Source organism: Mirounga leonina, unplaced genomic scaffold (genome assembly GCF_011800145.1).
Source record: "Mirounga leonina isolate KUSES-001 unplaced genomic scaffold, KU_Mleo_1.0 Mir_91, whole genome shotgun sequence".
NCBI lineage: Eukaryota > Metazoa > Chordata > Mammalia > Carnivora > Phocidae > Mirounga > Mirounga leonina.
The window spans coordinates 9,637,994-9,651,063 of record NW_023270839.1 but is presented as its reverse complement, the minus strand read 5'-3'; the positions used below and the strand labels follow the sequence as shown (position 1 = coordinate 9,651,063).

The 13,070-nt window shown below is 45.5% G+C and overlaps 1 protein-coding gene across 1 annotated transcript in view; it reads right to left on the bottom strand.

Annotated features, from left to right (window-relative positions):
• TEP1 (telomerase associated protein 1) overlaps nt 1-13,070 on the bottom strand; it is a 35,275-nt gene that overhangs the window by 21,843 nt on the left and 362 nt on the right. The window contains 11 exon segments of the mRNA XM_034993569.1: nt 988-1,174; nt 1,408-1,498; nt 1,998-2,107; nt 5,607-5,764; nt 5,958-6,082; nt 8,080-8,157; nt 8,474-8,635; nt 9,054-9,215; nt 10,150-10,284; nt 10,593-10,775; nt 12,785-13,070. The exon segment at nt 12,785-13,070 is cut by the window's right edge and continues 26 nt beyond it. Of these exon segments, the coding sequence (XP_034849460.1) occupies nt 988-1,174; nt 1,408-1,498; nt 1,998-2,107; nt 5,607-5,764; nt 5,958-6,082; nt 8,080-8,157; nt 8,474-8,635; nt 9,054-9,215; nt 10,150-10,284; nt 10,593-10,775; nt 12,785-13,070 (1,677 nt within the window).

The following is a 13,070-nucleotide window of genomic DNA, read 5'->3' as shown; positions in this document are numbered from 1 at the left end:
ATAATAATGTTTTTAATCTAGAAAATTCAGTATTCTCTACCAGTGCTATCCAATAGAATTAAGTTACAACTAATGAAACAAAATTAAAATCACACATGTAACTAATAAAAGTTTTTAGTAGCCAGAGGAAAAAAGTAAAAACAAACAGGAGAAATTAACTTAATATGACATTTGATTTAACATATCAAACTATTTTCATTTTAACACGTAATTAATACAAAAGTTACGAAGGAGATATTTTACATCCTTTTTCATACTGTCCTCAAAATCCGGCACATCTCAGTTCCAAATAACCAAGTGTGGCTAGTGGCTGCTGAACTGGCCAGCGAAGGCATGTTGTTTGGACTGGACCCCAGGCTTGACTTTTAAGTGGCCCTGGTTTCAGCCATGGATTCACTAGTAGGTTAGATGAGCCCTGCATTTGTCTTGAATGAAGATCCTGTTGAAGCATCTAAAGGACAGAGTGCTGGGACTTCATCAACCTTACAGGTTTTATGTCTGACTTTGAGCCTGCTCGGTGATAACTATCTTTATATGTATAAACAAAAAAAAAAGAAAGAACGAAAGAAAGAAATGGGTTGGAAAATAAAGACGGAGAGAGAGAGAAACAAAAAGAACAAACAGATACCATGGAGAAGAAAGAGACACAGAACCAGAGCAGGAGCAGAGAACACCAGCGTACAATAAGAGAAAGGAGAATGCTGCACAGATTCACGGAACCCACAGAAACCAATAAAACAATCCCAGATAATAAACTGGAGGCCCAAATATAGTTTTTTTCTCATGATTTCTCCATAGGACAATGTTAAAGGCAAGGTTTGCTATACAAAGACAGTGAGCCACTGGGGCAAGCATGTCTTCACAGAATAAAAGCTGGGGTTCCCAGACGACTCCCAAGCCCTGTAAGGACACCTCTTGTTGCCCACCCTTTGTTCCCAGATAGCATAGCGTGCACACGCACACACACACACACACACACACACACACCCGGCCTTTTGTATTTTCAGCTTTTCCCACTTGAGCTGTTCATATATCACCGGTATCATCATTGTTGTCCGAAGTTTCTGACGACTTGGGTTGTAAGGATACCTCCGATAGGTCCAATTCTTGTCCTTTTTTGCATTTCTAGTCATTATCGAACGTATCAGCTTTGTATTGGAAGGCAGTGGCAATGCTGTGTGGCGACAGATAAGTAAGGGAGTCAATGTCTATCAGCTTCTGTTCCCTCCTTATGTCCTCCCACTAATACCTGTCCTAAGCCCTGACCCTTGAGCTGGCAATTGTCTGACTTCTGCCCACCCCACACCCTGAGACTGGAAGGCAAGAGGCTGAAACATACCAATGCTCCTAGTTCATCTACTCTCAGACTCGAGACACAAACAGGATTCGGAAGATAGATGATAATACCTTTACTTTTGAGTTGGGCCTCAAAGTTATTGATGGAATCATGGGCATTAAGGAATCTGAATGGAAACTGCCGACTGTGGATCACCGAATTCTGGAAAGCAAGGGAGGGGTTATGAGCAACATATCAGAGAGTGTGGGGGCGGAGCTACTCAGGGGCCTCGGGGACCAGGAATACGAGATAACCACTCTATTAGATTTGTGAGGAAGGATAAAATGGATATTAGAGAAGAGATACAGAGAAAGGTGGAGAAGAAGAAAGAAAAAAGAAAGCTGTCAGGTGAGAACATGGGAAGAGGGAAAGAAGGGAGAGCAAGTAATGGAAGGAGCCTGGTTTCTTTTATATCAGACTCCCTCTGAAGTCAGTTACATCACAAAGGTGCCTCTTCTTGGTAAGTCAGTGATCCAAGGGAAGATCTTATACTTGAATCTCTGGGGCTTATCTCCCCAGATCTGTCTGCCCCCTATCCACATCTCCATACCTGTTTAGAGCCCACATGGAAACAGCTCGTGGCCATGACTTTCCCCAGCCACGAGGAAGATGCAGCAGCATCTTGGCACCCACCTCCAGTCCCCCTGCCCCTCACACATACCTCATGCTGGAGTCTCTGGAGTACAAGCTCGTGGTGGCGGGCGCTGATCCCAACCCGCAGCAGGTTGCGCAGATTCCGAAGCATGGCCATGAAGGGAAGCTTCCCATGGTCTGTGGAAGGTCAGGCACAGAGTGAGGAAAGCAGACAAAGGATAAGTGAGAGAGGTCACAGAGCAGAGCAAGAAGTTCAGAGGCCACATAGAAAATTCAGGATGGAGGGAGTGAGGTACTAACATATGATCTATCCTACTCAAAATGTTTTAGAGGTCTGGAAAGATAAAAACAGGATTGGCCTAAAGTGTGGAGCAAGATTTATTGAACACTGTTTACGAGATTGCTGTTTGAATAAACAACCCCTATTATTATTTTGTCTGCTGGTCCAGCCACGAGATTGGGCTCAACTGGCAAAATATATTCTCTAATCTAGAGTAATGATTTCCAAACATTTTAGATGGTGAAACATGAAATTTCCTAGTGTATGTTTATTTATTTATAAATTGTATACATGTAGTGTAATCATCGGATTAATATTTCGAGGCACAACATAACCTAAGGTAAGGTTCACCTTTAATAATAGTGTATGTAAATTCATATTTCAAATAATCTTCCTAGTAATTTTTAAGTTTTCTGGCAAACTTCTTGTGAGGTCTGATTAAACAGTCATTATTTTTCATTGAAATGAAAAGACTTGCGCTAAAGCAGAATTTCACCCCATCACTTTCATATTGTCCATTTGTTCTGTGATATTAGTATCATCTTCAAATCATAGTTTCTTAATAATAATGTCTTTAAGGCCTATGTCCATTTTAGATGGTTAGTTTAGTTAAGACTGAATAATAATTCTAAATCCACTTATAATTCAAGGATAAGTTTGGTAAGTCATTATGCAGAAACCAAAAAAGAGTGAGGGGCTCTGTGGATGTCCTTGTACTGTAGAACCCCTACTCTTCCTCCACAAACCTGAACTCTCATATGTGCCGTGTACCATACGACACACGGACTAGGTGACCCTAGGGGTGTGATCTGTATGGTTAAATATTGGGAAAATCCTTTCTTTTTTTCTTTTCTTTTTTTTTTTTTTTTAAAGATTTTATTTATTTATTTGACGGAGAGAGACACAGCGAGAGCAGGAACACAAGCGAGGGGAGTGGGAGAAGGAGAAGTAGGCTTCCCGCGGAGCAGGGAGCCTGATGCGGGGCTCGATCCCAGGACCCTGGGATCATGACCTGAGCCGAAGGCAGACGCTTAACGACTGAGCCACCCAGGCGCCCCATGGGAAAATCCTTTCTTTTAGACGAGGGAAACCATAACTAGGAGGTGTGATATTTTTCCTGGGTACCCCCAGAGGTGCATTCGGACCACTGTAGAGACATGGCCTATCAGCCCCCAGCCCCACCCCCAGGCACTAGCAGCAGCTTTTGTCAAGAGAGTGGTGGTGCCTTTTTTTAAGGTGATGTAAGTCTCATTTGAATTACAGCTAGAAGCTTCCAGCCTTCTGGAAGTCCTGCGGTTCTCGAGTCATAATTCTGTTCACAAGCTGTATAGAACAATTAGGTTGTGTACACGATGTAAATGATGGGTGACAACTCATACACTATTACATCCTTTGTCAGCTCATAAATTGTTCTCAACTGTTGCTACGTATGAGAGGTTTTCTAGATCATTTAGATAAGAAATTAAGTCCAATATCATATAAATAAATTGAACATTTATCCTTCAGACTGAGAAGTTCACTGATTTCATTCAAAAAAAACTGTTAATGAGGGGTGCCTGGGTGGCTCAGTCATTAAGCGTCTGCCTTCGGCTCAGGTCATGATCCCAGGGTCCTGGGATCGAACCCCACATCGGGCTCCCTGCTCCACTGGAAGCCTGCTTCTCCCTCTCCCACTCCCCCTGCTTGTGTTCCCTCTCTCGCTGTCTCTCTCTGTCAAATAAATAAATTTTAAAAATAAAAAAAAACTGTTAATGAGTTATTAATGAGCCCTGTGGTCTCCAAAGAGGGGTCTGTATATCTAATTACATTTTGTCTTATATTTTATTCATATATTTATATTTTTTATATTTTATTTACATACTTTCAGATCTATATTTATAAAATTATATTTTATGTATTTCCTAAAGTACATAATTCTTTAGTACATATATAAAATTGTTTAAATTATATATACACACATTCTGATGTGTGCAAAACTTTTTTTGCAATATATGATCAAAAAACTCTGGAGACCAGTGGATTAGACTATGGGCATTAGACTCAGTCTATACTTAAAATGAATCGTTGAACACTGCATCAAGAACTAATTATGTACTATACAGTGGCTAACTGAACATAATAAAAAAAAAGAAATCTTTACTGCCTAGAACACTTATGATTCCATTAATATTAAACTACATGCAAATGAAAAAAAATAAAATAAAAGCTCTATTGAAGTTGAAAAAAAAAAAGACTCAGCCTAGATAAATGACACAATTTTAATTTTCAAGGGCAGAGGGAGGAAGTAGAGATGACACATACCAGGATCAGCTACACATCCTGGCTGCCATCCCAGCTACTTTATCCTGTTCCACCCAAGGTATCAAATGTTGGGGAAGAGGCTGTCAGGCATGGGTGTGTGCATGTGTGTGTTTTTTTGTTTTTTTTACAATTTTATTTATTTATTTGACAGAGAGAGACACAGTGAGAGAGGGAACACAAGCAGGGGGAGTGGGAGAGGGAGAAGCAGGCTTCCCGCGGAGCAGGGAGCCCGATGCGGGGCTCGATCCCAGGACCCTGAGATCATGACCTGAGCCAAAGGCAGACGCTTAATGACTGAGCCACCCAGGCGCCCCGCATGTGTGTGTTTTAATTCCCATGTGATTCTGATGCCTATACCCCCAGCGACAACCACAGAGTGAGGGCAGTGACAGATAAGCAGCTGAGAATTCAGGCTGCCCTGAGCACAATCCGCACGTGGCAGTTTGCAGAGAAAGAGATTTAAAAAAAAAAAAAAAAAAAAACTGGGGCTTCTGAAAGTCACAAACTCTACAGCAAGATGTTTTTCAACAGACAGAACTTGACTTGAAATTTTCAAAGATGAAAGAGGACATAAAAAAAGACAGAACAGAAAGAGCCTTGTAGAGTTAAAAATAAATTAACAACAACAACAAAAAGAGACAAACAGAAGACTGAAATAACTTGGGCCTCCCGATTTAATTTTTTTTTCTCTTTATCAGTATGGGCAAATTACCTAAAATGTCCATGTCCTAACTACGGGTTCCTGCGGAGATTCCAATATGCCAGTCCTCCCTTGATTGGATGACTTACCCAGTATGATACAGGTGAAATCAGAGAGAAGGTACCACTTTTGTCCTGTGTTCATCAAGGCTTGTGCATCACCTACCCACATCGGGAATAATGATCTCCCTATGATGCCAGAGCCACTCAAAGCGGGCACCACCGGTCCACTTGGGCGTGGTCGACGGCAAACCTCACAAATCCAGTCACTTTCAGTGAGGCAACCACCAGGCAAGAGAATAACTGTATCATGCCATGGAAATTAAGTCAGGGTCCAACATGTAGAGGTGTGAATGGGGAAGAGAGGAAGGGAATATATGATCAAAGTTACTCTACCAATGAGATCCTCCCAGACAGAAGCTTTGTTCCCCCGCAGGCTCAGCTCCCGCTCCCAGGTCTCTGGCCGAGGAAGCTTCATCCGCTTCCCAGCTCTGCTAGAATCCCATGGCCCAGGGAGGCGACTTCGAGAAAACATTTGTAGGTTGGAAGGGTACCTGGGACAGAAGAGGAAAAGCTTATCATTTCAAAGCCAGCTGAAAGTAACTCAGAAAAGGAAAGGTCAGTCAGTGAAAGCCAGTGCTTGCCCCTAATGTTGCTGGGGTCAGAACTACAGGCGCCAGGGCCGTGGAGGCTGAAAAGCCACGGGGTCACCCAGGTGGAAGGGGTGTTCAGGGTGTGTCTTCTCACCTGTAGCCCAGCAAGGCTTGGACGTGCTGAGCAGGCTCCCGGATGTGCAGTCGCCGTACTAACTTCTTGAGAGTGAACCTCGGCTGCTTCTTTTTCTCTGGCACTGCGTTGTAGGTCTCCTCAAACTGTGGAAATATCCCCCAAGTCCCACAGCGGTCATTTAATCTACAACCATAGTCACTTGCTCCAGAAATCAGAACCGCAGACCTCCTATACCTATGAGGTAATTTCTTCCCCCAAAGTAGATGTGGGCAAAGAGCAGGAATAGGGGGCAAAAGTCTCCCCCAGGGAGCAACAAGCTTCCTGCAGTGAGCATACCATAGCAGCTCTTTGGGGTCATGTGTTTCATGTACACAAGATTGAACTATCAATAGTTAACATGGGATAATTGGCTTGTGAAAAACAAGATGGGGATGGAATGAACAGAGAACATCTTGTCCTTAGAGGGAGGGAAAAGAAAAGCAGCTTTTATTCAAATCACTGAGACTTGGAGGAGGAGATAAATGGAGGTATCAGCACAATGCAAGCTGTGAGGAGTGAAAAAACTGAAAGAAGTTGGCTTTCTATGGTATCTTCCATGGTAGAATCTTCTATGGCAGAAGAGCTAAGTTTGGGATATATTATTAGGATGAAGAGAAAAGATCAGTTGACCAACTGAGAATGTGTTCTCTTGTAACACCACCATATTATTTTCCTAATAATCTATTTTAATGATAATGATGTTGGTGATAGCTAACACTTATTAAGTGCCAGGTATTGTTAGAAATACTTTAAATTCAGGGAGCCTGGGTGGCTCAGGTCATGATCCCGGGGTCCTGGCATCAAGTCCCGCATTGGGCTTCCTGCTCAGCAGGGAGTTTGCTTCTCCCTTTCCCTCTGCTCCCAACTCATGCTCTCTCTCTCTCCGTCTCTCTAACAAAAATAAAATCTTAAAAAAAAAAGTACTCTAAATTCAATAACTGATTTAATCCTCACAAAAACCCAATGAAGTACCCAATGAGGTGCTGCTATTATCTCCATTTTATATCTGAGGAAACTGAGGTAAGACAGGGTAAGTCATTTGGCTAAGGTTGCATAGCCAGCAAGTGGTGCTGGTGGGGGGATTTAAACCCAGGTCTAAATCCTGATTCTATGCTCTTAACCACAAAGTGCAGTGCCTTATTTGTCATTAATGCAAAAGGTTTGGTTCGGTTTTAAAACCTCCTATGGAAGGTAGATATTTCATACTTTATTTATTTATTTATTTGAGAGAGTGTGTGTATGTGCAGGGGTGGGCGGGGAGCAGAGGGAGAAGGAGAGAGAACCTCAAGAAGACTCCCTGCTGGGGCGCCTGGGTGGCTCAGTCGTTAAGCATCTGACTTTGGCTCAGTCATGATCCCAGGGTCCTGGGATCGAACCCCACATCGGGCTCCCTGCTCGACGGGAAGCCTGCTTCTCCCTCTCCCACTCCCCCTGCTTGCATTCCCTCTCTCGCTGTCTCTCTCTGTCAAATAAATAAATAAAATCTTCAAAAAAAAAGAAGACTCCCTGCTGTGTGAGGAGCCCAACACACGGGGCTCGATCCCATGACCCCAAGATCATGACCTGAGCTAAATCAAGAGTCAGATGCTTAAGCAACTGAGCCACCCACATGCTCCTATTTCATACATTTTTAACTCACTTATTCAGCTGGACATGCCACCTGTCAGTAAATACCAAGGTGAGCAAAATGGGAAATAAAAGGAGCCTTTCCCAGTGCTCTCAAACCTGACCCCACAATCACAACTAAGAAATCCCCAGGTAGGAAATTGGCATGTGCGTACCACACCATTAGTATTTCTTTTTTTTTTTTTTTTTTTAAGATTTTATTTATTTGACAGTGAGAGAGACAGCGAGAGAGGGAACACAAGCAGGGGGAGTGGAAGAGGGAGAAGCAGACTTCCCGCAGAGCAGGGAGCCCGATGCGGGGCTTGATCCCAGGACCCTGGGATCATGACCTGAGCCGAAGGCAGCCGCTTAACTGACTGAGTCACCCAGGCGCCCCAGCCATTAGTTTTTCTAAACCAAATGGAATTCCATGTCTAAATATCAGCTCAGAAAAGGTTTTACATGCACATATGGAACCCCAGAACAAGGCACTCACCTTCTTCTGTTCATCTTTAAGAGGCCTAAGGTACCTCGGCAAATATTTTTGTGTCTCAGAAAATGGGCGCCCTGTCTTCTGTAGGGACAGGAGAAGCAATTTCAAAATGGGAAAAGGAACTCGTCCTTGGAGAGAGCCATTCCAATAGTTCCAAAAGCCCCTCTCTACCAAAAAGGAAGCCAGCCAAGAAAGAGGTAGGCCCTGCCCTCTCTGCCTCCTGAGCTCTACTTGGCTCCTCTGCCTTTCTCTCCTTGATTTCTGGCGGAAGGAACATGTCAGATGTTTAGTGTGGGATCCCCCAGGGTCAGCATGTTCCTTTGACCGCCCCCCCAACCCCGCCTTTCCAGAGACAAGGGGTCTGGCCTGTGAATGACCAGGTTGAGCAGGGACTGACTGGAGGGCGGGGAGGCGGGCGGGGGCGTCTCTTGGCCCGGTGCTTCCAAGGATTGTACTTAGCCAGCTGGTACTCATCAAACTGGGCAAATTTGTCAGTCATGGCAGCACGCAGGCAGGCAGGCAGGGGCGCCAGCTTGTCCTCCTCTCCTCCAGCCAGGTTCTACCAGAGAGGGAGGAAAGACCATCAGGAATGAGACACAAACCAACCTTCTAAAACAAGGCCAGACCACTTGACGGGGTTAAATGAGAGCACAGAAGAAGGAGGTGGTTTCCAGCCCCAGCTCTAAAGTGATCATTTCCATGATCCTGGGCCAGTTGGCAGACTTCTCCGATTCTCATCTCCTACATCGTAAACACGAATAAGACCAATTTTTCTCCAACTGTGGTCCAGCTCTTCTCAGTCACCTTCTCCCTACTGGGCAACCCAACCCGATCCGGGGAGAAGCTGTCCTGTCTGGGAAGCAAAGCTGAAGACAGCTGAGGGGAGGCGAAACTAGATGAGAATTTTCCATAGGGATGCAATGAGCAAAGGACAGGCAAGCAGTGAGAGCCAAAGGTCAGGGCACAGAGTGCCATACCTGGTAGAACTCGGCTACCTGGATCCAATCAGAAGGCAGCTGGACAACGGCACAGAAATAGCGTCGCAGGTGGGGGCGGCAGAGTGGCAAGAAGGCAGCAATGGCCAACACTTTGTTGGCCACAGTCCGACTGTTCAGCTGCTGCCTGGCGTACAGAGATGCCTAGGGCACAGGGTGGGGACAGTTGGCATCTCAGCCACTTGTCCCATAGCATCATGTCCTAAACTAACTTGCTCGCCTAATCCGCCTGCATAAAACCTTCTCTGACCCCTTCACATTGTCTATAAAATAGAAAGCGCAAGCCTCCTGGCTTGGCACGCTACATCCTCCATAATCTAGCCCTTATCCACCTTTGCATCATGGCTTCTTCTGAGTCTACTGATCACCTCCCAAGTCAACCAGGTACGTAGAAGGCTTCCCACCATCAAGGTCTATTGAAAATCACCCAGGGTTCAAACTGCTGATTAAACCTGCCATCTTCCAAAGCTTCATAGAAAACACTCCCCCACCATTTCTCTGCTTCTGAAACATTCACTACCTACTACTCCGTTTGCATTTATGTGATACTTGGGAGTGTTCTGCTTCCCTAACAATATCATAAGCTCCTTAAGAGCCAGAGCCAAGGGGCGCCTGGGTGGCTCAGCCGTTAAGCGTCTGCCTTCGGCTCAGGTCATGATCCCAGGTCCTGGGATCGAGCCCTGCATCGGGCTCCCTGCTCCACGGGAAGCCTGCTTCTCCCTCTCCCACTCCCCCTGCTTGTGTTCCCTCTCTCTCTGTCAAATAAATAAATAAAATCTTTAAAAAAAAAAAAAAAAGAGCCAGAGCCAAGTTTCATTATATCTGTTGAAATGACCCTCAAGGCCTAGCTTTGTGTACTTAGCCTGTGTACTTACTAAACAAATGAGCCCTAGTATATTCTTTCCCAATCTCATCTTCCCCTGCTCCTCAGAGAACCCCAGGGACTAGCCCTCAGACTCACCCAGAGATCCTACTCCCTTCCCACCAAGCTGGCCACCACCCCCCTCCCACACCATGGCCACAGTTCCTACCTCCCAGCTTCCCATTCCCATCCATCCCCTCCTTCACACCACAGTACCTTAAGGATGAACTCAGGCTCCAAGGGGGCAAGTTCACTGCAGACTTCAAAGAGAGTACCTGAAGTCAGGTCAGCTGCATCTTCTATGTTTACCTTTGATGTCAGAGTGGAGCACAGCAAGCTTATGAGAACCATCTGAGAATCAGGAAAGAGAGGGGAGAAAGGATGAAAGAGGTAATGAGGACCAACTCAAGGCACCCACTCAGGCCGATTTATGAAATCAAGAGCAGAGAGAAATGACCCCACATTCAGAAAGATGTTTGTCCAACTGCAAGGTTAGAAAAGGTGATTAGGGAGTGAGAAATAAGAGCTGGGTGATGCCCCCTCCTTCCCCTTCCATCTGTGGAGGGGATCTGGTTCAGCCTTTGGTCACCACCCCTCCACACCACCTCACACCCTGCTCTCCACCATCATCAACCTCTCCCCAACTCTGGAACTTTTACCTTCTTGTCCTTAAGGGCCTGGTCAGTGGGCCCAGGATGAGATTCAGAGTCCCCAGCGGTGAGCTTCAGGACAGGCTCCTCTACCTTTTCCTCCTCTCCCAAGCTTAGATTATAAAAAGGCATTTGAACCTCTACCCATTCCTTCTCTTCTGGCATTTTCTCTTCTGAAGAGGAACAATGACCCTGAGGACAGTGGCAGTTATTAATCACATTGACATATCCGAAGGCAGATCTCTCAAACATAGACAGATCTGAAGGCAGATCCCAGGCACAGGAAGAGTCTACATCTGTCTTCCAGCACCAAAACTCCTCCTCCCTCCCCCTTCACATGCCAGCATCCAACTCTCCTGGCTGACGGAGTGACACCTCACTGTCACACACACCCAACTCAACCTTCTGAGCCTTCGCTCAGACGCTTTGGGATCTTCCCCTGCTGTCATCTCCTTATTGATGCCACAGCCTAGGAGCCTGGGGCCCCTCACAACACACCTCCTATGATACTATTAAGATATTCCGGGTTCACCTCCTACACTGTTGGTGGGAATGCAAACTGGTGCAGCCACTCTGGAAAACTGTATGGAGGTTCCTCAAAAAGTTGAAAATAGAGCTACCATATGATCCAGCAATTGCACTACTGGGTATTTACCCCAAAGATACAAAAGTAGGGATCCGAAGGGGTACGTGCACCCCGATGTTTATGGCAGCAATGTCCACAATAGCCAAACTGTGGAAAGAGCCAAGATGTCCATCGACAGATGAATGGATAAAGAAGATGTGGTATATATATACAATGGAATATTATGCAGCCATCAAAAGGAATGAAATCTTGCCATTTGCAACGACGTGGATGGAACTGGAGGGTATTATGTTGAGTGAAATAAGTCAAACAGAGAAAGACATGTATCATATGATCTCACTCATATGAGGAATTCTTAATCGCAGGAAACAAACTGAGTGTTGTTGGAGTGGGGGGTGGGGTGGGAGGGATGGGGGGACTGGGTGATAGACACTGGGGAGTGTATGTGCTCTGGTAAGCGCTGTGAATTGTGCAAGACTGTTGAATCTCAGATCTGTACCTCTGAAACAAATAATGCAATATATATTAAGAAAAAAAAAAAGAAGAAGAAGAAGAAGGTAGCGGGAGGGGAAGAATGAAGTGGGGGAAATCGGAGGGGTAGACGAACCATGAGAGACGATGGACTCTGAAAAACAAACAGGGTTCTAGAGGGGAGGGGGGTGGGAGGATGGGTTAGCCTGGTGGTGGGTATTTAGGAGGGCACATTCTGCATGGAGCACTGGGTGTTGTGCACAAACAATGAATCATGGAACACTTCATCTAAAACTAATGTTGTAATGTAAGGGGATTAACATAAGAATAAAAAAATTAAAAAAAAAAAAAAAGATATTCCGGGTTCAGAAGAAAAAGGGCCAAGTCCCAGATCAATCCCCCAGCAACCGTGAGCTGCTTAACTTCTGAGTCTCAGCTTCTTCACTTCCTACTACCTACTTAATGGTGCCATTAGAAGACTAAACGGGTAATATATATATGGCTCTTTGCAAATCGCAAAGCCCTAAATAAATGTAAGATGGCACTAGTAATCCTGACAATGACCCTCTGAGATAGATTTTCATTGACCACATTTTAAAGGGGAAGAAATCAAGGCTTCAAAAGCTTAAGTCTTGGCCAAGGTTGTATGGCTTATGGTTGGCCGAGACAGTATAGCCTTTGCCTCAGTCTGAATCCCAAGTCCATACAGAAGGAAAGCGTGTTTGTCTACTGATTCTGCCCTGTGTGCTAAGTGTGCTTGTATAGACGTGTACAAGTGGACATACATTTACACGTGTACATACAGGGAAGCGGGCCCGGTATAGCAGATGCATCTCCTGCTTGATAAAAGCGCTTGATGGGCTGCTACTGCAACACCATGCTGCCCCTGCTCCTGAGCAGACGCTTTCTAAGGACAGGGCCTGTTTTGGCTCTGTTGTCCAGAATATCTGAACTTGATATGCAATAAAAGTAATGACGCTGAAGAAGACAGCCCAAGAGTCAAGGGCACCTCAGGAAGAAGCTCTGAGGACAGAAGCTATAGAGACACAGAGCAGCACAGAGGGTAAACTATGGCACCAAAGGCTAGGGACTAGGGCGTCCAACAGACATGGGTGGAGTCAGGATGAGTGCCTGGAGCTATTACCAAAGCTGTTTCAGGAGCTCTCTCTGTGGCAGAGACGGATTTCAAGGCCCTGGGGCGGCTGGGACAGCCTCGCTCCTCAGAGAGGCCCTGGGCCCTCCAGGTTGGAGGCTCAGAGAGTGGGCAGTTGCTGATGTTCAGGCTACGCAGATCAGCTTGTACCAGGTGAGCTCTCTGGAGACAGTGAAGCAAGGGGCTGGTAGACACAGTACTTCTTAGAACAGAGAGTGTGGCCAGGCACCGGTTTTCTAAGGAGAGGATGTCTGGGTGGGCAGACACATGCCCATGT